Source organism: Mauremys mutica, chromosome 10, assembly GCF_020497125.1.
Source record: "Mauremys mutica isolate MM-2020 ecotype Southern chromosome 10, ASM2049712v1, whole genome shotgun sequence".
NCBI lineage: Eukaryota > Metazoa > Chordata > Testudines > Geoemydidae > Mauremys > Mauremys mutica.
Genome location: NC_059081.1, coordinates 81296050 through 81322644, shown reverse-complemented (window position 1 = coordinate 81322644; position 26595 = coordinate 81296050). Strand labels below are relative to the sequence as shown.

The following is a 26595-nucleotide window of genomic DNA, read 5'->3' as shown; positions in this document are numbered from 1 at the left end:
GCATGCTAAGGTGATTACCATTGTTTAAATGTCTCCAGTTCTTGTTATCATCCTGAACAATATGTGGGAAATGTATTTTCAAAAAGACTCTCTACACATCTTTTACCGGCTTTGCTTCATCTCGTTATAGGTGGCTCTCGTGTTTCCCAACAGTGATCCTGTGATGTTTATGGTGGCATTTTATGGGTGCCTCCTGGCAGACCTGGTTCCTGTGCCAATAGAAGTACCACTCACAAGAAAGGTAACCCAGTGTGTCAGCCACATTCGGTAGCGAAAATAATCAGTCTTACAAGAGAATATGTGGGTTCCACAGTGTTGCTTTGAGCTGCAGAGTGCCACAACTAGGCAGAATAAGAAGAGGGTTTTTTGTAGTTCAGGGGATGTGGATGGATAGTTTTTTTTATGGCTTCAAGAGTAGAGAGATGTTATAAATCCAAACAGCAGTGAAACTGAAGTGTCTGTCTCAGAAGAAAGCAGCACAGGGCACGAACTGAATTGATGGTTGTACTTCTCTATAAATGTTAGATTTTAGTGCATGCTAATGTTTGTGGAGCAGAGTTTAACACCTAAACTGGGAAAACCTGTGAAGTGAATAATTGAACTGCCCCTTTAGTGTATATATGCTTGTAGAGATGTTAATGAATTTTTCAAACTTCTTTTAATGTTGACTAATAGTGTTAGTCAACACTATTAACTGAATCTCTAAATATATATATTTAAATGTAACTAGCGTCAGGACTGAGCTTGATAAGTTTATTGGAGGGAAGATCTGATGGGACTGCCTGGAATGGCATGTGGCTGATCTGTGGCTGCTAGTAGGAAATATCTCCAATGGCCCATGATGGGACACTAGATGTGGAGGACTGAGTTACTACACAGAATTCTTTCCCAGGGGTCTGGCTGCTGGGTCTTGCCCTCATGATCAGGGTCTATCTGATGTCCATAGCTGGGGTTAGGAAGGAATTTCACCCTGGGTCAGATTGGCAGAGACCCTTCCTCTGCAGCATGTGGCACGGGTCAATTGCAGGTTTAAGCTAGTGTAAATGGTGGATTCTCTGTAACTTGAAGCCTTTTAATCATGATTTGAGGACTTCAGTAATTCAGCCAGAGGTTCAGGGTCTGTTACAGGAGTGGGTGTGTGAGGCTCTGTTGCCTATGATGTGCAGGAGCTCAGACTAGATGATCACGTCTAGATGATAAGCCCCTTCTGGCCTTAAAGTCTGAGTTTTTTAAAAAAAAATATTTTAAGATTTTTACATGTTATGGAAGGTTTTCCTATTTTGATCCAATGCTTTTATTATACAGTGGAAACTCTTGGATTTTCAATTTATTTCCCATTTCTGTTTGTTCTTTCAATTAAAATAAATCTAGGTCTAAACTATCTGTATTAACGTCTTATTCCTTTTTTCACTTTCAGTATAAAAGTTTTCAGCACATTTCTGTCAGTTAACATGTTTTGTATTATCAGCTTTAACCTTTTAGATTTTTGGTCTGTGACTCAGTTTTACCCTGAGGATTTAATGAAGCAGATTTCCTAATCTGAGCTGTAAGGCAGACGGGGTCAGTTAATGTCAAAGATTACTTGCCCAGATGAATATGTCAGCTCAGGACTACGAAAAATAGACCCTTCCCTATTAACGTTGACATGATCCTGTAGAAACTTGTGTGTCATGTTTAACACTATAGTGTAGCATTGGCCTAGTTCTGTAAATGTATTTAGTCTTATTCATAGTTCCATGATACTGCCTGTCTGTCCATTCCATAAGTATGCATTTCTGTGCCTTGCTTGTCCTACAGAAATGCCCCCTCCTTTGTGACTAGAGGTTGTTTTGACTCCCTCTGTCCTATGAGCCATTGTTGGATGTCATCAGCAATATGTTAAAAGCTCTGTACTTTGTAAATATAACATGTTAAAATGTTACATGTCATAACTCTAAGTACTGTGGTTGAAAATAGGCTGTTTGGAGAGAGACATTTCTGCCTTTTATAGAGGCTATATTTGCAGCTCTGTAGCAATATAGAACAGCAGTTTATACATGTAGGCAGACTAAGGTTTCCTGTATTTAGGAACTTAAGTTTATTTAAAAATGAGAAAGCGTCACTTCTTTTGTGGTAAATTACACATCTCTGAGTTACCCACAACAGAGAGGTGCATCCAAATGAATTGGAGTCACAGGAGATCAAGGATTCAGATAGGCACTCTCATGCTGCAGTAACGGGCGCCAGACAACAGGAGACATTTAAAATGACTGTAACTGTGTGAAGGCTAAGAAATGTGGTATTTGGAAACACATGATTATTCACATGTAACTTCTTAACGTGTTCTAAACATGGCAGAATTGCAGAAAACTCTGAGCTTTTCCATTTGCATCTTTACAATATGATCATGGTTTTTCTATAGGATGCTGGCAGCCAACAGATTGGATTTCTCTTGGGCAGTTGTGGAGTAACGTTAGCTTTGACAACAGATGTTTGTCAAAAAGGCCTTCCGAAAGCTCAGACTGGGGAGGTAGTTACATTCAAAGGTACATTTTTTGTTATCCATTATTTTTCTGCAGAGCAAAGAACATAGATATGAATGCTACTGTACAATTACTAGTTTGATTGTGATTACACATTTCTAACTGCATATGAAGGAAGAACTACAGAGGAATCTGAAAACTCTCTGCCTCTTGTCAAAAGAGTGCTTTGATCAAGCTATTAATGACTTTCATTCCACATTTGCCCCAGCAGCATGATTCTGGCATTTTTGCTTAGCTAGTTGTTGCTGTCCCAGAATATTGAAAAACAAAATATTTCTTTGGAAGCGTTTTAATAATTTTCGTCTTGTTTTTAATTTAAGGTTGGCCTCGTCTTGTTTGGTTTGTGATTGATGGAAAACATCTCGCAAAACCAGCCAAGGACTGGCATCCACAAGTACGGGATGCCAGTGCTGATATCGCCTATATTGAGGTAAACAAATGTAATATGCTGAGCGTATCTGACACATGGGTTCCATCATTGATTTCCACATCTGTGTTGAATGTATTCATTCTCTTGCTCTCCTCCCTCTGTCCTTACTGAAAACAGTCAGACTGTATATGATTATCTCGCCATGTGATCGGACGTATTATTTTAGTTGTAATCCTGTGGCTTGTTCCTTTGGGTAAAATTTTCGAAAGTGCCTAAGTGACTTTTATTTTTTGCAATGAGATGTAGGCTCCTAAGTCACCTAGACAATTTGAAATTTTTACCCTGTCTATATATCCTGGTTGTGTGTCTCATATTTACATGGTAAGTTTTCAGTGCATGGACCATATCTCTTAATCTCTGTAAGGTGTCATGAAAAGTTATGGTGCTATAGAATATACATAAATATTATTTTCCCCCTGAAAGTAAGTGCAGTACCTTCCCTCACACCTTGTTTCCATATAATTAGGGGCATCAGACTGTCACTTGTAATGTTGTGCTCTTCCTAGTCACCTAGTGTAGAATTTTTTTGCTTTTGTTTTTACAGCAGCAGCCCTCCCCGCCCATTTACGCTCATCTTTGCTTTTGAGGTTTTCACCCAGCCCTTCATTCTGAGTTACCATATTGTCACTTTTAAATTCCCATACCAGGTTGGAAGTGTAAACTTTGCAGTATAGAGAACTTAACCGTCTTCCCTCCAAGATTCCTCTGACGTACTCAAGGACAGTGTCAGATGCACCCTCGATATTTATTTGTGTTACGGTAGCACCCGTTGTGCTGGGCACTGTACAAATACATAGTCAGAAGTAAAGAGGTTACTGCCCCAAAGATTTTACAATGTACATAGACAAGTAACAAGAGAGGCGAATGGGATACAACAGCTGCAAAGTGGCAGGGTGATGATAATCACGTATTGATGGTGTTCCATTTTTAGGGGCCCTGAGTCAAGTAATTTACAAATGGTAAGGGACAGGGAAACAATCAAAGTAAGTACAGTTTAACGCACTGTACACACACAAAGATGCCCCTCAAATCAATCGTTGTTGGCTAACTTTAATTATTAAACTAACCTTGTAAATTTTCTCTTTTCAGTATAAGACAAGTAAAGAGGGCAGCACAATGGGCATTACTATATCTCATGCTTCCATGCTGGCACACTGTCATGCGTTGACCCAGGCATGCGGTTACTCAGAAGGTAAGTTCCGTAGAGGTCCTTCAAAAATAATACATATTGATATTGACATTAAGCAGAACATATTGGATCTGACGTTGGGAAAGCATTTTTAGTGCCCTATCTCCAGGCTTACAGTGGCATTTTTCATTGAAGGAAAGTGCTGTTTACTTGCTTGTAATTGACATGAAATATGAAGAAAAATAAGGAGCTACTTGTAACTTCATCCACAGCATGTATTAAGTAGCTCTAATCTGAGACCCGTTAACCTGCTCAGTTTCTTGTGTGTGTCCATCTCATACCATTTAATTCCACACTGTTGAGGAAAAAAGAGTCTTATATGGCCATATGTGCAAGTGTTAGCAATATATTAATTAAAACCCAAGTTGAAATAAATAGAACTAATATTTGATTTCTTGGACAATCCAAGTAAATCTTGCATCTCTGAAAGGATTAATCAGCAACATTTTTCGGCTGATCAGACTGAAGGCTGCACAACAGTGGAAAGATCAATATCTTTATTGTATTAAGAATATGTGGCCTGTTTTTTTTTTCTGTACAACTGACAGTAGTATGCTCCTAATGTGAATGTACTGTTGGAGTCATTGAATGTGCAGAAAATCACACCCTAAAAGAACAACCAATACAGGTGGGTTAACTGGTCATATTTATATGGTAGGTTTTTGCCAGCAGTTTCCAATTTTTGATCAGTCTTTAAGCAAAATGATGAATACATGTGTGCCCACATCAACTTGTGTGTGTAAAAAAAAAAAAAAAAAAATAAAAAGTTTTGTTTTCATATAAGACTTGCATAAATTATTGGCAATCAGCTTCCCTGCTCCTGAAAGTGTGCTTGCTTTTACCCTTTTGTATTTTTAAGCCAAAATATGTGAAGTGTACATAAATAGCAGCTAATAGCTTTATCAATCTGAAAGTAAACATATAGCAATCACTGCTCAGAACTGCAAAAAAAATTCAAAATTTTAAAATACACCAGTAAACTATCTCCTTTAGTAAGGGGTAGGCAACTATATTGAAGCTGTCGTCACAAGTTTAGTATTCAGTGTTTTTAATTAAATGTTTATCCAAATAGCTATCTAGTGTCAACATAATGCTTTTAAATTTTCAGAAGAATGTTTGCCTTGAATGAATTAAATCAAGGTTTAAAACCATCCATGTTCATTATGCCAGTCACTTTTTTCTGTTTAAAAAGGAATTCACAGAGCCTTCAATGACAGCTTTTTTTAAAGTACCAAGAATGACTCTTAATTACCAGTACGTATCTGTTACTAGTTGGAGTCTGTTAACAGCAGAGTCCCAATCCCCAACCTGCACTTTTGACTTCATGCTCTTTTCTCTAGACTAAACTTGTTAAAACCACTTAATCTGTTCATAAATTTTACCTCCTAATCCTTCTGTCGTCTTTATCACCCTTATTTGGATTCCCTCCAGTTTCAATGTCATTTTGGCTCAATCTTCCAAGGTGCTGAGCATTCTGGCCCAGTTCCAACAAAATTGTATAAGAACATAAGAACGGCCATACCGGGTCAGACCAAAGGTCCATCTAGCCCAGTATCTGTCTACCGACAGTGGCCAATGCCAGGTGCCCCAGAGGGAGTGAACCTAACAGGCAATGATCAAGTGATCTCTCTCCTGCCATCCATCTCCATCCTCTGACGAACGGAGGCTAGGGACACCATTCTTACCCATCCTGGCTAATAGCCATTAATGGACTTAACCACCATGAATTTATCCAGTTCTCTTTTAAACCCTGTTATAGTCCTAGCCTTCACAACCTCCTCAGGTAAGGAGTTCCACAAGTTGACTGTGCGCTGCATAAAGAAGAACTTCCTTTTATTTGTTTTAAACCTGCTGCCTATTCATTTCATTTGGTGACCCCTAGTTCTTGTATTATGGGAAGAAGTAAATAACTTTTCCTTATCCACTTTCTCAACATCACTCATGATTTTATATACCTCTATCATATCCCCCTTAGACTCCTCTTTTCCAAGCTGAAGAGTCCTAGCCTCTTTAATCTTTCCTCATATGGGACCCTCTCCAAACCCCTAATCATTTTAGTTGCCCTTTTCTGAACCTTTTCTAGTGCTAGAATATCTTTTTTGAGGTGAGGAGACCACATCTGTACACAGTATTCGAGATGTGGACGTACCATGGATTTATATAAGGGCAATAATATATTCTCAGTGTATACCCCCCAAGCCTGCCCTGCTTGCCCGTCATCCTCTCCTCACTCCTCTGCAGTCAAGCGAGACTGCTTTCTCCTTCTCCACACTGCCCAGGGACCAACCCAGCACTGGGGGCATTGAGAGGACAAGAGAGACAGTCTCCTTGCTCTGTGTTCTAGCCTGGCACCCAGAGGGAATAACTGCAGGAAGAGTCCGTAGTTCAGCGTGCTCACTCCAGTCAGCACACAGGAGCTGTGTGGGGTTGGAGCATGATCATTGCGGATGGCGTTTTCAGAAAATAATGCTGCCAGCCTCTCTCAAACCTCCATTGAGCATGTGCAAACTGATTTTCACTTGTAACTTAGCCAAATTTGGGTGAACTTTCTCAGGACACTAAACCATCCATCTCTGACAGCAGGGCAATCCTAATGCCAAATTCCAAGTCCCTGCTCTGCAACATGGAGGGTGCTAGAGTTTCTCAGTGAGACCAATGTTAAAATGAAGACGAAGAAAGAAAACTAACATGGACAAAACATTTTTCTCTTATCTCGTTCTTTGAAACAGTTAAACTTTTTTAGCTGAAACTTAAAATATATATATATATATACACACAACCTGAGATAGTATCAGAGGGGTAGCCGTGTTAGTCTGGTTCTGTAGAAGCAGCAAAGAATCCTGTGGCACCTTATAGACTAACAGACGTTTTGCAGCATGAGCTTTCGTGGGTGAATACCCACTTCTTCGGATGCAAAACGTCTGTTAGTCTATAAGGTGCCACAGGATTCTTTGCTGCTTCAACCTGAGATAGATACAGGCATGGGAAATTTCAGCTCAAACTATTAAAGATTAGCAAAGTTGTAAGCAATCAAAAATAAGATGTGTTATAACTTAAAGGGTCAGGTGCCAGGCAACCTTAACTATAGGCATCACTGCTAGTGTCATCGGTAACAAATGATAACACAAGGACAATTGTAACAAGTAACTTAAGACAGGGGTCCCCAACCCCCGGTCCGCAGCCCGGTACCGGACCGCGGCCTCTTACAAACCGGGCCGCGAACCGACCCAGTGGACCTCCCGCAGGCGTGCCTGCGGGAGATCTACCCGAGCCGCGGGACGAGCGCTCCCTCCGCAGTCATGCCTGCGGGAGGTCCACTGCTCCCGGGGCTCCGGTGGACCTCCCGCAGGCATGACTGCGGACGGTTCGCGGGGTGCGCGGCTCAGCTGGACCGCCCGCAGGCACGCCTGTGGGAGGTCCACCGGCTCCGGTTGAGCTGCCGCAGGCATGCCTGCGGGCGGTCCAGCTGAGCCGCGCGACCAGCGAACTGTCCGCAGTCATGCCTGCGGCAGCTCAACCGGAGCCGGTGCCTGCGGGAGGTCTACCCGAGCCGCGGGACGAGCGCTCCCTCCGCAGGCATGACCGGTCCCTGGTCCTGAAAAGGTTGGGGACCCCTGACTTAAGATGCTGCAGGCTTTAGCAGACTGTGTACACGTAATAGGAGCATGGTAATGTGACATTGGCTTATTCCGTTTCTGAAAGGCTTACAAATTTCACATTTCCTTTGGGAGATCCACCATGCTTCTCAGATGTTCTAAAGTTTTGGTAGCTGTGGTGTTCAACAAATGTAACCAATGTCTTCATCCACTTTCAGCTGAAACATTAACAAATGTGCTGGATTTCAAAAGGGATGCTGGTCTATGGCACGGCGTTTTAACAGTGAGTGTTTGAGTATATCCAATAATTGTATTATTTGTATTATCATAGTGCCTCGGTGCCCAGTCATGCTAGGTGTTGTACAAAAAACAGGAGAAAAAGACTGTTCCTGTCCCAAAGAGCTTACAATCTGAATGTCAGGCAAGAGACAGCAGATGGATAGACACAGACAGGCGGGTAGACACAGACAGGCGAGTACAAGGAGACAGTATTGGGGAGCGTGACAATCAGTGGTCTTCGCACACCACCAGCTTAGATGCTGTCAATTTTTTCATAGCCCTCACAGCAAAGGAGAGTTTTGAGGAGCATTTTGAAGGTGGATGGATAGGCTAGTTTTGTGGATAGTTACAGGGAGCTTCCCTGAGCATGAGGGGCAGCACTGGAGCAAGCATGAGGGTGCCTGTTCGAACATGTAACATCCTGGACTGTTCAGGAATGGGAGCTGACTTGTTGATACTGAGTGAGATGATAGGATGGGGATTGGTTGTGAAGGGCCTTGAAAGTGCAGACAAGAAGCTTATGTTTGACATGACAGAGAAGGGGGAGACAGTGAAGGGATGCAAAGAAAGACGACGTGGTCAAAGTGACAAGCTACGGAAACGATCTTCTCAGCAGCATTCTGAATGGATGTGAGTGAGGTGAGATTGCATTTGTCAAGGATAGAGAGAAGGATGGTTGTGTAACCAAGATGCAAGATGATCAGAGCTTGGACAAAAGTTTTAGCTGTGTAGATGAATCTTAAAGATGTTATGCAGAAATAATCTGCATGGCAGCCCTAGGTTGGATGTGAGGACCTAGAGAGATGTGTTGGGTCAAAGATGGTACACAGGTTACGGGCCTGAGTGACAGGTAGAATAGTGGTGTTGTCCATGTTGACCAAGAAAGGAGATAGAGGGGAGGGCCTTGGGGGGGAGGAAGATTGAAGAGTGAGGTTTTAGCCATGTTGAGGTTGAGCTGATGGCTAGAAATTCACAGAGAGATCTCAGAAAGAGAGGCTGAAATTTTAGTTTGACGGGAGACAGATCTGGAGTAGAGAGGTAGATGTGTGAACCATCCATATAGAGATGGTAGTTGAATTTGGGTTTGCAGATGAGATTGCCAGAGAACAGGTGTAGAGAGCGAGAGAAGAGAAGAGGACCTGGGACAGAACCCTGTGGAATCTGGAGTGGGGGCATTGAGGAAGATCCTTCAAAGGACACGCTGAAGGAACAACGAGAGAGGTAGGAGGAGAACAAGAGAGTGGTCATAGAAGGCAAGGGGGGACAGGATTTCGAGAAGAGTATTTTGGAGGGTAGGGTTTCTCTGGTATTTAGATATCCGAATAAATGAATGAATGAACTACATCAAGGCCTCAAATAATACTTGCTGATATGTAGTGATAAATAGATGTAGGTACGTATGAAATGTTGTTTGTTTAGATATATGCATTTATCCTGCTTGCATGTTGTTAGATGGCACTGAACATGTGCTGCAGCTGTGATATTTTAAATTTATCCATGTATTTCATTTACTCTTTGAGACATTTTGAACATTTCACTTACAGAGCGTAATGAACAGAATGCACGTTGTCAGTATACCCTATGCATTAATGAAGGTTAATCCGCTTTCCTGGATACAGAAAGTCTGCTCATACAAAGGTAATCTGACTTGATCCATCCATCCCCAAATGAGCCACTGTGAAGTGTGTTATTGCTGAAATGGGCCAACTAAGCAAAATTAGAGAAAAACCTAAAACTTCAGAGCGGCAAAATAACCTGTTAGTGTACAATGAGATGTGACTGCTGTCTTATCACAGCTGATTTCCTTTGGTCACTGCATCTAGCTGATGTTTGAGCCTTCTGAGCCATGGACTTCACTGATACTGCGGTTATGTTTTTCTTCAGTGCTGATGTATTTCTGCTGATGCAGATGCACTGGGGAATGAAGAACAGGCCCCCACCCTTTTGCCTCTTCCCTCTTGGGAAGCCGTGTGTGTAAGGGAGAGGAGGTGTCAATGCCATATGAGAGAGCATATTTCTTCAACCCAATAGTACTCAGAATGATAGTGAATATTCACCTTCTACAAATAGACCTGGAGGTACTGAGTATTCTTTTTTGAGTGATGTCCCTGTGCATGCTCCACTTCAGGAGCTTTCAGCCAGAGAAGGAGGTCAGTGTGTGCCTGTTTTTCTCTTTAAAGTTAGAATATAGTATATAATGTTAGTTCTTTAGTTCGTTTATAGGGTGTCAGATGTTCGGCTGCGTGTGTGTGTTCTCTCTGCGTGCTGCACTAGCTCTGGCCAGATAACCCATACAGCAGGCTCCAATCATAGAATCATAGAAGATTAGTGTTGGAAGAGACCTCAGGTGGTCATCCAATCCAACCCTCTGCTCAAAGCAGGACCAGCACCAACTAAATCATCCCAGACAGGGCTTTGTCAAGCTGGCCTTAAAAACCTCTAACGATGGAGATTCCACCGCCTCCCTAGGTAACCCATTCCAGTGCTTCACCACCCTCCTAGTGAAATAGTGTTTCCCAATATCCAACCTAGACCTCCCCCACTGCAATTTGACACCATTGCTCCTTGTTCTGTGATCTACCACCACTGAGAACAGCCTCGCTCCATCCTCTTTGGAGCCCCCCTTCAGGTAGTTGAAGGCTGCTATCAAATCCCCCCCTCACTCTCCTGCAGACTAAACAAGCCCAGTTCCCTCAGCCTCTCCTCATAAGTCATGTGCCCCAGCCCCCTGATCATTTTCATTGCCCTCCACTGGACTCTGTTCAATTTGTCCACATCCCTTCTGTAGTGGGGGGCCCAAAACTGGACGCAGTACTCCAGATGTGGCCTCACAGTGCCGAATAGAGGGGAGTAATCACTTCCCTCGATCTGCTGGCAATGCTCTTACTAATGCAGCCCAATATGCTGTTGGCCTTCTTGGCAACAAGGGCACACTGTTGACTCATATCCAGTTTGTCATCCACTGTAATCCCCAGGTCCTTTTCTGCAGAACTGCTGCTTAGGCAGTCGGTCCCCAGCCTGTGTCAGTGCATGGGATTCTTCCGTCCTTGTTCAACCTCATCAGATTTCTTTTGGCCCAATCCTCCAACTTTTTTAGGTCACTCTGGACCCGATCCCTACTCTCCAGCGTATCTACCTTTCCCACCAGCTTAATGTCATCTGCAAACTTGCTGAGGGTGCAATCCGTCCCATCATCCAGGTCATTAATAAAGATGTTGAACAAAACTGGCCCCAGGACCGACCCCTGGGCTACTCTGCTTGATACCGGCTTGATCAAACTGCCCAATAAGACCACCAGACTTCGTTAATAGCGAAGGCACCCGGACAGGTTTATTGCCAACGAAGCATGGTGCTAATACCCCGGCTCAGTGGTTACAGATACGCTGAGACATGTATGCCCGTGACAGTGGCCGCAGCTCAGTCAGTGGCAGGACTTTCCACTGCCCCCTTAGCTGGACAAAGACACTCCCTCTGAGATGCCTCTTTATACACCAGTACAAACAAATTACGTATCACCCTTCTGACGTAGTTAGGTGCTACCCTCTGATGTGGCTAACCGCCACCCATTACCTTGTGCCTAATGGTTTGATCAAAACATTTTTATCCATCGTGCTGTCATCCTGACCTTCTCTTTCGGATGGGTCTGTGTTTGTTATCTTTGGGGAATGTGCTGGTATCGGTGTTCTGGTACCACCCTTCTGGAATGTGTTTCTGTATATGTACTTATGCCTAGCACTACTTAGAAATATGGGTTTCTGCCACATCAACCTTGTTCTTGCCAGATTCTGTGAGCAGGGTCTACCTCTTCTTCACAATTTAACGTTGCTTTATATTAGCAAGTTTTGACCATTACTTTAGTTCAGGCCTCAGGCCTTGTATCAGGCCGCTGATACGAGGACTTATGTCCCAGGCTCTCTTCCTACTACATGTATCAGAGGGGTAGCCGTGTTAGTCTGGTTCTGTAGAAGCAGCAAAGAATCCTGTGGCACCTTATAGACTAACAGACATTTTGCAGCATGAGCATCCGAAGAAGTTGGTATTCTCCCACGAAAGCTCATGCTGCAAAACGTCTGTTAGTCTATAAGGTGCCACAGGATTCTTTGCTGTTCCTACTACATAAGGTTCTTAGTATTTTATAATTGTTGGAACTGTTGGTCCTGTGTGTTTTTTTTTAAGAAAAAAATCTATCTTTTTGTTGTTTTTTGAGGGGTCAGGGTTTTTTTTGTTGTATCTGGAATGCCAGGTTTTAAAAGTTGCTGAGAACCAATTCCTGTCAGCGATGGGCATTCTCAGTGTGTTCGTTGCTTGAGAGACTCGCATAACCCCAGCAAGTGCAAGATTTGCACTCCTTTTAAGGGAAAATCCCACAAAAACAGGAAATGAAGTATAGACTCATAATGGTGGAGCAAGCCTTCAGACTGGTTTCGGACCTGGAGAACCCCCTGAACAGTGCCCCATCTATATTGCGATCATGGTCACCTAGAGCTTCCAAGGTGAAGGCAGCGTCAAGACCCCAGTCTCCAACGCTCTCCATGAGTGATGTATCTGTAACTGCTCCGGCGGTGCCGAGGGCTGTTGGGAATAGAATGTGAAATGCTGAGATTGTTTAGGCTTCTGGGACGAGCCGATAACGCTGGGAACTGTGTATAAAGGGCTGGCCTTGGGCGCGCTCTCATCGGCCAGCTAACTGTAAATAGGATGATAAGTCAAACAGGTGTGTAGGATGTTAATTAGGATGGGGTTACAGCTGCGGCTGTGTATATTTAATTAACCAATTAGCAACTGTCTGATTGCTTGCCATAATGGGATATAAGAGCATGCTGGAAATGAATAAAGAACTCTCTGCTTATGATCACATGGGTTGTCAGACTCTGTCCATGCTCCTCTGCGATGCAACAGAGGGCTTCCCACTCAAAGTCGAAGGAGAAGGGGTTAAGAGGAGCACAATGGAGAAAATTTGGTCACTGAGACCTCAGGCCCCAAGAGCAGTGCTAGTGAGGTTCCAAGTACTTCGGGTACCCTGAAGCACACTCTGAGGCTTCATCTGAATTCCATACCTCATTGGTAAAGGGCACAGTGCCAAAGACAACTACTATGGGTACCATCACAGCCCACGATAGTAAGAGCAGTCTCACTGGAATTTGAGGTGCCCTAGGACAGTGACATCGGGAACAACCTAGGTTCCTTTACCGAGTTCTATTGTGCTCCTGGTACTGGAGGAGTTCTGGTACCTAAAGACATCACAGCACTAAATGAGCCTGAGTCTCCTCTCTTTGTAACTTCTGCACACCTGTCAGTACTGAGATCTGCTGTTTCACCGACCATGTATGTTGTATTGAGACCCACCGCTTCCCCGACTTCTCCCATTCAGGAAGTAGGGTTGTCACCTCCTGTACAATATGTGGAAGTGCATTCCGACTCAGGCTTGCAGCTTTCAGTTCAAGGCTCCAGTATACTTGAGACGTTGTTCTCCTCTGCAGATGCAAGGAAGGCAGGATACATGACCTCTGACTGTTAATACTTGGGATGACCAATGATGGCTACCTTTCCTCCAGGGCTTATTGTCTTCCTCATTGGCCTTATTGGTGCCCATGGGAAACATACTGCCAGCATTTTTGAGGGGTCCCAATTCAGTCTCATAAGGAATATCGGAGATCTTATTCTCTGGTACCTTCCTCCCTCCCCTGCTCTCTGAATCAGCAAAGACGACCTCTGAGGCGTACAAGGCAAGGACGGGTGAGGACGTAACCTGCCCCCTTACAAATATCCCTTCTTCATCTCCTGATGAGGCAGTAATGCCGTCACTACCTGATGACTTCCTGCAGTTCCAAGACCTGATGAAGTGGGTCTCAGACATGCTTCAGATTCCACTGGAAGAAGTCCACCACAAGTTTCTGGACATATTGCATATTTCTACTTCAGCACAGGTAGCACTGCTAATTAATGAACCTATCCTTGGGCCAACTAGCATCATCTGGCAAATTCCAATAATGGCACCTTCTATTTGCAAGCATGCAGTTAAAAATACTACATCCAGAAAGGGATTCTGAGTTTTTGTTTCTCACCGCTGATACCAAATTCTGTGGATGCACTTAATGAAAATGGGAGACTGTATATACCTAAAACTGCCGCATATTACAAGGACCCAGGGACTTGTCTATACTGGCACACTAAATCGGTGCCGCTGCAATCGATGCAGCAGTGTCTGTTTAGTGGGTCTGGTGAAGATGCAATAAGTCGATGGCAGAGCGCTCTCCCATCAACTTCAGTACTTCACCCTCCCGAGAGGCGGAAGGTAAGTTGGCAGGAGAGCGTCTCCCACCAGCATAGCGCCGTGTAGGCACCGCATTCATTCAGTGTAAGCTATGTCACTCAGGGGAGTGATTTTTTTTTTTCCACAACCCTGAGCAACATAACTTGCGTCGACTTCAACAGCAATGTGGGCCAGACCCAGTAGCATTTTGGTCATAAAAGCAACTCTTTGGCACATTACAGTTCGGGATTGTGACTCACCAGGTGCTGATGTTGAAATATGATCACCTGAATTATGAGAAGTTCAGTGCTTGTATTGACCATTCACCACTGGAACACCAAGATCAGTTTAGTGCCAGAAGAAGGGGGGGGAAGCACTTGGCAAAGATGTCTTTGCAGGCTTCACTTCATGTGGCCGACCCCACAGTAGTGACAAGATGAGCTTCTGGCATCAGTTGTCTGGTTTCCTGTGGGAGGTACAATCGAATGGCTATGAGCTCTTTGTGGACTCCACAGGTGATTTACTTAATACCCTAACGGACTCTAGGGCTATACTTAGATCCTTGGGGATATACATGCCTGCAAATAAAAAGGAACTCGGAGGTCTCAGTCAGTACAAAGATACCATCCTGCTCAATTTTCTACCTTTCATAGACCATCTGAACCACCAGCTAAGAGGTTAAGATTTTCTAAAAAGAAAACCATTACCTCAGCTGCTTCATCCCCGCCATTAACGTCTTCCAAACACCAGTTTTGGTGGTTTGGTCAAGAGTCTGAACCACCCAATAGTCAGGATTTCTTAACTTCACCATTCCATCCCTTTTCTCAGTTTGGACTCTCTCCACCCCCCACTCCCCCCAAACACATGTGGGAGCCTATAACATCAGACAATGGAGGCCATTACTTCTGGTTATATGATCCAGTTTGCCTCCAATCGGCCTCCACTTCCCCATCCCTCTTTAGAGACCTCTCTCACGATCAGATCCTGAAACAGGAGATCACATCACTCCTAAGTCTAGAGGCCATAGAACCAGTTCAACACTATTCAAGGTATTTTCTGATACCCAAGAAAGACGAAGGTTGGAGGCCAATACTAGATCTCAGACAATTGAACAAGTAAGTCAGACATCTGAAATTCAGAATGGAGCCCCTAGCAGCTATAATTTCCTCTCTGGAGTCTGGGGACTGGTTGGTGACTCTCAACCTCAAAGATGCATACTTCCAGGTAGCAATTCATCCCTCTCACAAAAAAATTCTTCATTTTGCAACTTGAGCATGATCCCTACCAGTACGGGATTCTACCCTTCGGCTTTCTTCTGTCTCATGGGTTTTTCTCAAACATCATGGTGTTTGTAGCCACCTACCTCCGTTATTTAGGAATAACAGTTTTTCCCTACCTCAACAACTGGCTCCTCAAAAGATGGTCTGATCAGGAAGTGCTGTTGGCAGTTCAACCAACTTCACTTTTTCACAGTTTAGTTACATAGCAAATAATTTTTTTATAGAAATATTTCTGGATGCATGATGGGCAAGGCTTAGCTCCCTCCTAACAGGACATGTGATATGTCCAGTGTGTTCCCCCCACACATGGCCTATTTAAAATAATTACTTTGGTTTAATATATATATATATATTTTTTTACTTTCAGCCCGTGTAGCTGTAGTAAAATCACGTGATATGCACTGGTCGCTTTTGGCTCAGCGGGATCAAAGAGATGTCAACCTCAGCTCTTTACGAATGCTGATAGTGGCAGATGGAGCTAATCCATGTAAGTATGGGGATAATATTTTATATGTCTATAGCCTCTTTCAACCCCAGGTGTATGGAAGCACATTGCAAGTTATTTACAGTGCCTGCCTCACCGACAGTGAGCAAACCTTAGTGTGGGAGCTCAGCAGCCAGGAGAACAGCTGATCGACAGCAAAACTGAGCAGGGTGGGACAGTTCTTGACCAAGGACATCAGGGGAAAAACTCGGCTCTCATAAAGAGTTCCAAGAGATCTCTAACATCTACAGAGAGCGGCCAGGAATGAAATAGCTGAAAGATCTCACAGAAATGATATGGTGTATGGAAGTCAATTTATTTATTGTGGAAGGAGGAAAGGCTGAACTGATCTTGTGAGGATTAAATGTGTGGTTCCAAAGAGTTTAGATATTTCAGACCTGATGCTTAGAGCATTAGGTCATTTATTCTGTAATAAAATGTTGAAAATTGTACCCACAGAACTACCTACAATACTGTTCTTACCATCCATTAATACTCAAACAATCACACACAACTCAGTAGTGCATTTCTCAGTGATTGAGGCGTGATGGTAGTATAAGGCCCAAGAGCAATACAGAATGACTTGAACCATCTTACAAATGTAACATGAACTTTGAAGTGTACTAGCTGGAAAATTTTCCCTGCGACAATACAACGGAATTTAAAATAAAAAAGCTCAGGGCCCATGTGTCATTTTTTCACATGGATCTGACATAGAGTTCTGAACACAAATGGAGCTTTTCAGAGTCATGTAATGATTTTTAGAAGATGAGACCAGGATGCATACACGTGATATCTACAGGAAACTTTAGAAGAGGCAATTTTCAGAATTTTAATGACTGATCATTTATACCTTTACTAGATCCCCTGCAGAATTCCATGATTTTTAACTTTGCCTTTGCAGGGAGAGTTTCTCCACTATGATTTCACTTTGTGAATGAGTTGTTTATCATTAAGGACCATATTTTAAAGGAACTGAATGGTTGTGCTCAGCAATGCAATATCTAACAGATTTAGGAGTCTAATTCTCATTTTCAAAAGGGCTTTAGGCACTTAGGAGCCAAAATTCCATCAATAGTCTATAGGTTTTAGGGTCCTAAGTGCCAAAAGCCCTTTTGAAAATGGGATGTAGACTCTTAAATTGGTTAGGCATTGAACTGCCGAGTGCAGCAATAACTAACTACCTGTGAATATCTGGGCATGACTGTTAGGCAGCAGAGCCGCACAAAATCCTAAATGCTAATGGGGTATGCTGTTCTCGAAAGAATAATCTGTCAAAAGTATGACTTGATTAAATGTGGTGTGAGGACACTTGAATATTCTACAGCTAAATCACAGGTAAAAATAAATATGGAAATTCTATTAGGGCAAAATGAATTTTTTTCAGTATTACCTCTCCTTGCAAGAATCACGCATGCTTTTCACGTTTTGTGATTTATTGTATTTAGGGTCAATATCTTCCTGTGATGCATTCCTCAACGTATTTCAGTCCAGAGGTTTGAGACCAGAAGTTATCTGTCCCTGTGCCAGTTCTTCAGAGGCATTAACTGTTGCTATTCGCAGGTATTATATTTAGTGAGAATTTAACTAAATACCTTTTGCTTAGGTGTTAAATGTATGCTCTTCTTCAAGTAGTGTCCCCATGGGAACTCCACTTCAAGTGCTCATGGCCTTGCTCAGAGATTTTTCAGTTAGCAGTGTCTGTCCATCCCGCACATGTGCCCTGGTCCTCCTGGTGCCAGATACCGAGGCCTTATGGGGCTGTGGTGCAAACCATTCTCAGTTCCTTCTCAACTGCCTCAGTTTGAGATGGAACACTAGTGTGTCTGCCTTGAGCATGTCTCAGCTTTTCTAGTCTTTCAACAGTGGTTTAAATAGTTTCTGTAGTTAGTTGCTATAGTTATAGTTAGATAAGTAGTGAGAGGATTGTTTGATTCCTCTTTCCCCTTGGGGAGACTTATTCTTTTCTTTGGCTCACCAGGTTTCAAATGTTGCCTTTCCTGCCAAGAGGCTATCCCTGTAAACGATGGCCACTCTGAGTGTGTCCATTACTTGGGGGAGTCCCACATCTCTAAAAAGTGCAACTTTTGCAGAGCCCTCAAGCCCAGGGCAAAAAAACCCAGAGATTAAACTCAGACTGCTAATCACAGACCAACTTCTGAGCCAAGTTAGGAGACACCCCCCTGTACATCTGTCTCTGGACAGATCCAGAGCTAAGTCGGCAGAGGCTTCCCCTAAGATAGGGAAAACTTTGGACGCCTCAGGGAAGGCTTCCAAAAAGAGGAGCATGGAGTGTCACCTTAAGGTGCCATCTTCAAAAAAGACCAGGACCTTGGTGAGATCTACCATCTCCAAAGCCTCAACCTCTTGACTCGGTACCATTGAGTCAAAGGACTCCTCCTCTGGTACCAGCGGGGCCGTAAAGTCCCAGAGCATGAATGAGACACGTGGCTCTGGCAGGACCTAAGTACCTTCTAGCAGCAAAGAGGGCAAGTATAGACACCTGGGACTGGCTCCATTGAGTTCAACCCAGCCATCAGTACCTATGCGTTCAGCCAGCTGTCAGTACCCAGGCATGCGGTGTCCTTGGCACCAAGCAAGCAATGGCACCAGACACCATCAGTGTCTACTTCAGTGGCTGTTGGCTTCGGTGACTATGGTATTGGCTACTGCATCAGTATCGATCCCCTATTCAGTACCACAGGAGTTCAGATATGCTCAGGATTTCTCTATAACAGATGACCCAGAGTCCCTGCTCCCCCTGGGTACAGAGTGTCTCTCTGTACTGAGGCCCCAATCTCTGGATTACAACTATCCAGTACCACAGTACTCTACCATTTTCTCCAGGTGCTTCTCCTTTTTCTCTTGAGGGCATTCTGTGCCAAAAAATTAAAAATTCTGAGCACAATATTTTTTTAATTCTTCAAAATTCTGAAAGTTTTATTTGTCAATAAATAAATGCAGAGCCTCCAGCATGGCAGTGAGGAGCACATACCACTTGCTGCATGAAGGTGGGAGATCACCCTGCAGCTTCCCCAGTGTTCCCACCCCGTACCCTGGGGACATGGACTTAGCGGTGAGGCTGCACCAGACCCTGACACAGCACAAGGCCTGGGCCTACCCCAGAAACACCCTGGGGCTCTGCCCCTCTGCACCACGTGTGGGGCAGGCAGGCTAAACTGGGCAGAAAGGGGAGGGGATCAGTGTGGGGGGATCCAGGTGTGAGGCGAGAGGATTCTGTGTGGGACAATCTCATAGAATATCAGGGTTGGAAGGGACCTCAGGAGGTCATCTAGTCCAACCCCCTGCTCAAAGCAGGACCAATTCCCAACTAAATCATCCCAGCCAGGGCTTTGTCAAGCCTGACCTTAAAAACCTCTAAGGAAGTATCAGAGGGGTAGCCGTGTTAGTCTGGATCTGTAAAAGCAACAAAGAATCCTGTGGCACCTTATAGACTAACAGACGTTTTGCAGCATGAGCTTTCGTGGGTGAATACCCACTTCTTCGGATGCAAGTGGTGGAAATTTCCAGGGGCAGGTTTATATATGCAAGCAAGAAGCAAGCTAGAGATAACGAGGTAGTTCGTTATCTCTAGCTTGCTTCTTGCTTGCATATATAAACCTGCCCCTGGAAATTTCCACCACTTGCATCCGAAGAAGTGGGTATTCACCCACGAAAGCTCATGCTGCAAAACGTCTGTTAGTCTATAAGGTGCCACAGGACTCTAAGGAAGGAGATTCCACCACCTCCCTACGTAACCCATTCCAGTGCTTCACCACTCTCTGAGTGAAAAAGTTTTTCCTAATATCCAACCTAAACCTTCCCCACTGCAACTTGAGACCATTACTCCTTGTTCTGTCATCGGGTACCACTGAGAACAGTCTAGATCCTTCCTCTTTGGAACCCCCTTTCAGGTAGTTGAAAGCAGCTATCAAATCCCCTCTCATCCTTCTCTTCTGCAGACTAAACAATCCCAGTTCCCTCAGCCTCTCCTCATAAGTCATGTGTTCCAGCCCCCTAATCATTTCTGTTGCCCTCCGCTGGACTCTTTCCAATTTTTCCACATCCTTCTTTTAGTGTGGGGCCCAAAACTGGACACAGTACTCCAGATGAGGCCTCACCAATGTCGAATAGAGGGGAATGATCACATCCCTCGATCTGCTGGCATGCCCCTACTTATACAGCCCAAAATGACATGGAGAAAATGCCAATCTGGGTGCAGGCAGCTCAGTGGGAGGTCTGGGTGTTGGGGGATCTGGATGCACAGATGCTCATTTGTTGGGGGCATTTCCAGGTGCAGGGGCTTCCAGGTGAAAGTGGTTGGGGCTCAGCAAAGGGGTCTGGGTGTGGGGGTCTCAGCAGAGGGAGATGGGTGCTGGGAGAGTGGGGCTTGGTGAGGTGGGGATCTGGATGCAGCTAATTGAGTGGTGCATGACTGCTCTTGCAGCTTCTTTTTGCTTCCCTGTCAGTCATTTTTCTGCAGTAAAGCAAATAAATCTGCAGGGGACATAAATTCTGTGTATGTGCAGTGGCACACACTTCCCCCAGGAGTATCCTTTGGATAAGATGGAGGTGGATGAAAGACGTCCAGTTGGTCTCCTTTATTTCTATTTTGGTTTCTCCAACATATCCTTTCAGGAGCCCATTCTCTGAAATCATAGGGAAAATCAGAATCATTATCAAGAGTGGTGGAATCAACCCTGCATGCCACCCTCTCTCCCGTATTCTCCTCCCCCCCACACACACGCGCGCGCACACAGCCATACTGGGACCCCGGGCTGCCTATCGACAACAATTTGCCAGACCACTGATACCATATTATCTGGAGACTAGAGTTGTACGGCCCTCTCCTCCCCGCAGCGCCCCCGCAGGCAGAGATGTTTGAGGAGCAGGTGGCCAGGGAGGGTAAGGACGCCACCGCTCAAGCACCTATTTCATCCTCATTTCTGGGTGAAGCTGTTATGCCTCTGCCATCTTCCATGATTGGTAATTTGCAGCAATTTCAAGGCCTCATAAAGAGGGTAGCTGATGCTCTTCAGATTCCACATGAAGGAGTCCAGGACTCTCAACACAAACTGTTGGACGTCCTGCAGTCAGCAACACCCGCCAGGGTGCCATTGCCCATTAACGAGACACTACTAGATCTAGCTACGACAGTGTGGCAGACATCTGCCACTATTCCGCCCATGGGTGAACAGGCAGGTAACCCAGCACAAGGAACCATAGGGTACATGCGCGGGCCAAACGGACACTGCTAACTGAAAATCTCTGGTCAAAGGCTTGAGAGGTGCATGTGCACCTGGAGTGTAGCACCCACAGAGAGACATCTCTCTGCACAAGGTGAGTAACCTCTTCTGTTCAGATCGGGGGTGGGGCAGAAAGACAAGCACAGTACAACTCCCGGTTACCCAAAAGACACAAATTAGCGAGGCTCACCTGAGGCTTGCTCAGTATTTCCTTTTAAAGATCACCTGTCAAATTGGCCTTGTGCCCTTTCCCCCAGCTTTATGATGAATACAGATGATCTAACTGAGGTTTTTTTGGTTTTGTCTGCTTCAGAAATTTCAGTAGTGTCAAGTCTGATCTTCCCTGGTTTTGTAGGAGGTCTCCAGGATGTTGTGTGAGCTCTGTAATAACCTTAATTGAAGGAATGAGGCTATTGGGTCTTTAGCTAAATGGCTTCCTGTCTCCAAAATGTTAACATCTATTTAACATGAGTAATTTAAAAACAATAAAAAAAGTTTAACAATCTAAAAAATACCATTGGGAATCCAAAGGGCTCTGAGGATCACTTTTAGGGAAGGGAAAATAACAATTTTGTAGTCAGTGAAAACTGATGTGATACTTCAGCAGGGTCACAGATAGGAACCTATTTGACAATTTTTTTGTCAAAATACTTTTCAAGAAAACAGTGTATCTATTTCAATGAAGTTTTAGTTGGGAAGGTTTCTGAGGTTAAGGGCTCAGTCTCCAGTGAGTGAGGGAAACCCCTGAATTGAAAACTTAACCTTCTTGATCTGGAAAACAGATGGTTCGATGCTGTTCCATTTTGCAAAAACGTTCAAAAGGTTTTGGGTTTGTTCCAATATGGAATAAGAACAGATTTCAAAACCTTGAAATTTGTCTCACAATGCAATTGGCAGTCTCCAGCGAGCTGTACTCAGAGTGTGCACGCAACTGAATGCATTCCTCCAAAAGTCGAGACTGGCTTCAGTTTATCTTCCCGTGGGAGATTGCCCATTTGGTTAGAGAACTAATGGTTTTACATCCTCCTCTCCCCACAATGACAGGACCCATACTAAAGAATTACACCAGCATTTAAATAGGAGCACACATTACAGGGTGCAAACACTAGACAGATAAGTAGAGAGAAAAGATCACAGGGCTTCCTTCCGTATTAAAATGTTACCACCACCACCTAGACCTTACATGGTGCATTTCATCTCTAGATCTCATTGCACTTTACAAATAGAGGTCAATATAATTATCCCCGTTTTACAGATGGGGAAACTGAGGCACAGGGTGAAGCAACTTGCCCAAGGTCACACAGCCAGTGACAGAACCAGGAACCAAGTCCCGGTCTCCTGAGTCCTGGTCAAGTGCTGTATCCACTAGACCACACCACTAAAAGGTTTTTGGTCTGTGGTAGATGAAGTACTGTAAATAATATCAATTAGAGCCCAGCTTCAGTTGGTCTCCTTATTGATATGGCCACCATGGTTAGACTTACCACACACTTTCTTCCCTGACAGAATTGCACAGGGCTGCTTTGTTGAATGTGTTGCCATTGAGGTATTCCCAGTGTCATTGTTGGTTTGATATTTTACTTTGTTTTTCAGACCTCCAGATTTGGGTGGGCCACCCCCTGGGAAAGCAGTGCTGTCTATGAATTGTTTGAGTTACAACGTGATTAGAGTGGATACAGAAGAAAAACTGTCAGTACTCACTGTACAGGATGTTGGTCAGGTTATGCCTGGAGGTAGGACGATTATACTTCATGTATATTTAAGAGAAGTCCACTGAATTTCTGATGATGTTGCTGTGTATTTTGGCTTGATCAAAGAAGTAGAACTCTGTCCTGGATGAAAATGGCTTTACAGCTGTACAGCCCGCTGCCTTAGCAAGTGTGCTTTAATTCTTGAAAGTCTATTTTAAGAGCAGTCTGAAAGTATCTATTAAATATTAAAAATTTGAGTACCCGAGGGAACTATTTTAATCTGATCTTCGTTTGGAATGGGAGGAGGTGTTGCTTTTGATTCTAGCTGCTGTTTTGTCTTATCCTTCCAGTTCTTTCTTCTGCCGATTGAGGATGGTATTATTGTTCCTCTTTGTACTGTCCTTATTTTGGCAGTTGGTTTAAAGCATATTTGCAAGTAGCTAAAATTATTTGTGGCTTAAGCAAAAGTTTGACTGGCTTAATGAATGGACTATTTAAAACCCTCAGTCGTGGATATTCATCATGTCCAACAAACCGTCAGTGTCTAGGGCAAAGAGCTCTGTACTTCGCTTCAAATCATTTGGAAGACTAGAGTGCCCTGACTGGTGGTCATGATGGGAACACACAGTCTGAGTGTGGAATTTGCTGAGCTCTGCAGTCCAGTTTTCTGAATGGGTAAATCTCTCTATCTTGATGGCAGGTAAACCGTTTAACAGGTTGTTTTAAACTTCTCCCAAGCTCTGTCCTTTTGAGAACTGAGACGTTTGATTCTCAGAAAGTAGTATAGGTTTTTTAAAAATTGTCTTTAAATACGAGCTCTTTGAGCAAGTCACTGATACTTTCTGTCTTTGGCAATGTTCCTGCATAAAAGGGAAAATAAGAGGATATTTGAGCGATATGGTCTTTGAGTTCCTCACAGTACTGAGTTCTGCCTTGCCTGATCTAGTTAAATATAGGTGCAGGTGTGAATATCCGCAGAATCCAAAGGAAAAATCTGTTTCAGAAGAGGAAGGAAGTAGGTAGCCTACCAAGTTTGACAGATCCAGGCTCTAGAATCATGGAAATGTGAGGCTGGAAGGGACCTCCAGAGTCCTTTAGTGCACCCTCTGCGCTGCAACGGGACCAAGTAAAGCTAGACCATCCCTGACAGGTGTTTGTGTAACCTTATCAATTGCCAGTGATGGGGATTCCAAAACCTTCCTTGGAAGCCCATTCCAGGTTTTAACTAACCTTATTGTTAGAAAGTTTTTTCCTAATATCTAGCCTAAATCTGCCTTTGTGCGGATTAAGCTGATTACTTCTTGTCCTACCATCAGTGGACATGGAAAACAATTGATCCCTGTCCTCTGTATAACAGGCCTCAATGTATTTGAAGATGCTTATCATCCTCCCTCAATCTTTTTTTCTCAAGACTGAACATGCCCAGTTTTTAACCTTTTTCTCATAGGTCAGGTTTTCTAAACCTTCGATCATTTCTGTTGCTGTACTCTGGACTTTCTCCAATTTGTCAACATCAGATTTCTTTTGGCCCAATCCTCCAGTTTGTCCAGGTCACTCTGGACCCTATCCCTACCCTCCAGCGTATCTACCTCTCCCCACAGTTTAGTGTCATCCGTGAACTTGCTGAAGGTGCAATCTATCCCATCATCCAGATCATTAATAGCAAGTCTGGATGTTTAAGAAGCAGTGGGCTGGGTTGAATGGATATATATGAAGTCTCAGCCAAGTTCCAGCCAAAAACTAATTTCGTCTCATCACTCCAACATGAGAAATTACTCTGTTCAGTCTTAATGCTAAAATGTCCTAATTTAGAAGGGACCTGGGCCTATTACTGATGCATTAGTCTGTCTTGTCAGACGGAGGTATTGGAGATTAATTTATTTGAGCAACTCCTATATTCCCATTGACTCAAGTATAGACAGTGTCATAGAAGGACAAGGCATATTTCAGCATACATCTATTTAATAGCATTTGAATAGCTGCATCAGAAAATTATGTAGCTTATTTGTCTGTGCAAAGAGTTTACTTTTCAGGTGCTTAGTGTATTGAACAAGCAAATACAAAAGGTTATTGGAATGTCCTCTGATAGTGATTATCCTATTTTAGAGCTTTAGGGGAGGTTGGTTTTATGAGCTTTTTGAAGTTAATTGAGTTTGATATCTACATATTTAATTGTCCCATCTACCATGCATCTGTCACTGTCATTTTGTCCTCAAATGACCTATGTTGGCTATTGTATTGTACTAATGTGTGTGTATCACTACCTTCTACTGGTTAGAATCAGATCTGCTCACTTGTTTGTGGTGGTGCTTTTTAGTAGAGGTGTGGTGACTATATGTGAGACTTAACGTTGCTGACAATAGAATTGTCCTCTTGCTCCACAGAGAGAGGCATGCATTTTTGGAAGGTAATCAAGGCTATTGCTCATGTCACGCATGCAGGCTAGCTGAAGACTGTGGTATCTGTGTGTGGCCATAGGGCATAGATCATTGCACTGTGTGTCTAATTCTCAGCACTCTCACCTGCATCACTGTTAAGGAAAGTATTATAGATAACTTTTGAATTAATTGAAGAACTTTTTTTGCTGCAGTAGTAAAGCACTAATTCTCAGTGTGAATGTCTGTTTAACAGCCTTGTATTTGGAACTCATTAGGATTATTAATCTGAAAATGGGTTTATGCATAGCTGAGCCTGAAGCTAATGGTTTGTACGTCTGTGTAACTTTAAAACTCCCAATTTTCTAGTCCACGCCCGCAGGGCTCGGAAAGACGTGTACATCCTGCCTAGCAACTGGTGAGCTGTCACTATAGTAGTTCAAACTTTGTCCTATGTCAAAGCTTTGGTTGCCGTATTACCTCATTGGGGTTGCTAGATGCCATCATATAAACAGATCCAAAGTTCCTATTTATGGATGATGATCATTCTGGTGGACAATTTAAAATTAGGATGGAGACTAGTGGGTAACTGACACATTCATCGTTCCCACTCGGTTTCATTAGGGTGAATTAAGGGTCTCCTAGTTCAGGTACAGGCCGGCAGGGACAAAGGGCAAAGGCCCCCTGAAGATTGACATTTCCTGAGTTGCCACCAAAGTTTTTTAGTTTCTGTCTGCACCAGGCCAGGCTTGGCGGCTGAGTTATACAAATTCAGTGTGGGAGGGAATGTTCCTGTTTCTATTCAGTGATCTCTCTCAGCACTTACTGGACAGTGGGAGAAGCAAGTGCTGCCTAAGACCCTCAAGACTCCTGTTCAAAGACTGAATTGGAAAATTGCGACAGATTGAGAGAGAAGCTGAGCACAGGCTTGCCTGCCCGAGCTAGCTGGAATGCAGCTAGTGTGACTCACAGAAGCAGGGAAGGCAGCGCCGTGTGGGTGTCAGTGCAGACCTTGGGTACATACCTGGCTCGCTAGCCCATGCTTTGCTGTCTTCACTGCTGCTGTTACCTGTGCTAGACCATTCACAGCTGTTGCTGTGTGGACATACCCATCATTTGTCCTGGCTCTTGTCACGTCCCTTCCCATCTACGCAGCAGCCTGCTCTGGGGCCAAGAGTGTCCAGAGCTCGTGTGTCCGTAAGAAACGCTGTGAGTAGCTCCAAGGGTTGTGACCCCCCCCCGCCCACACA

At 43.9% G+C, this 26595-nt stretch overlaps 1 protein-coding gene across 1 annotated transcript in view; it reads left to right on the top strand.

Moving 5' to 3' along the window:
* The window catches only part of DIP2A (disco interacting protein 2 homolog A), a 155056-nt gene that overhangs the window by 75278 nt on the left and 53183 nt on the right, over positions 1-26595 (top strand). The window contains exons 9-17 of the mRNA XM_045032559.1: positions 131-241; positions 2402-2525; positions 2843-2952; positions 4042-4144; positions 7956-8020; positions 9561-9654; positions 15917-16036; positions 17482-17596; positions 22873-23012. Coding sequence (XP_044888494.1) covers positions 131-241; positions 2402-2525; positions 2843-2952; positions 4042-4144; positions 7956-8020; positions 9561-9654; positions 15917-16036; positions 17482-17596; positions 22873-23012 — 982 coding nt within the window. The remainder of the gene's footprint in view (positions 1-130; positions 242-2401; positions 2526-2842; positions 2953-4041; positions 4145-7955; positions 8021-9560; positions 9655-15916; positions 16037-17481; positions 17597-22872; positions 23013-26595) is intronic.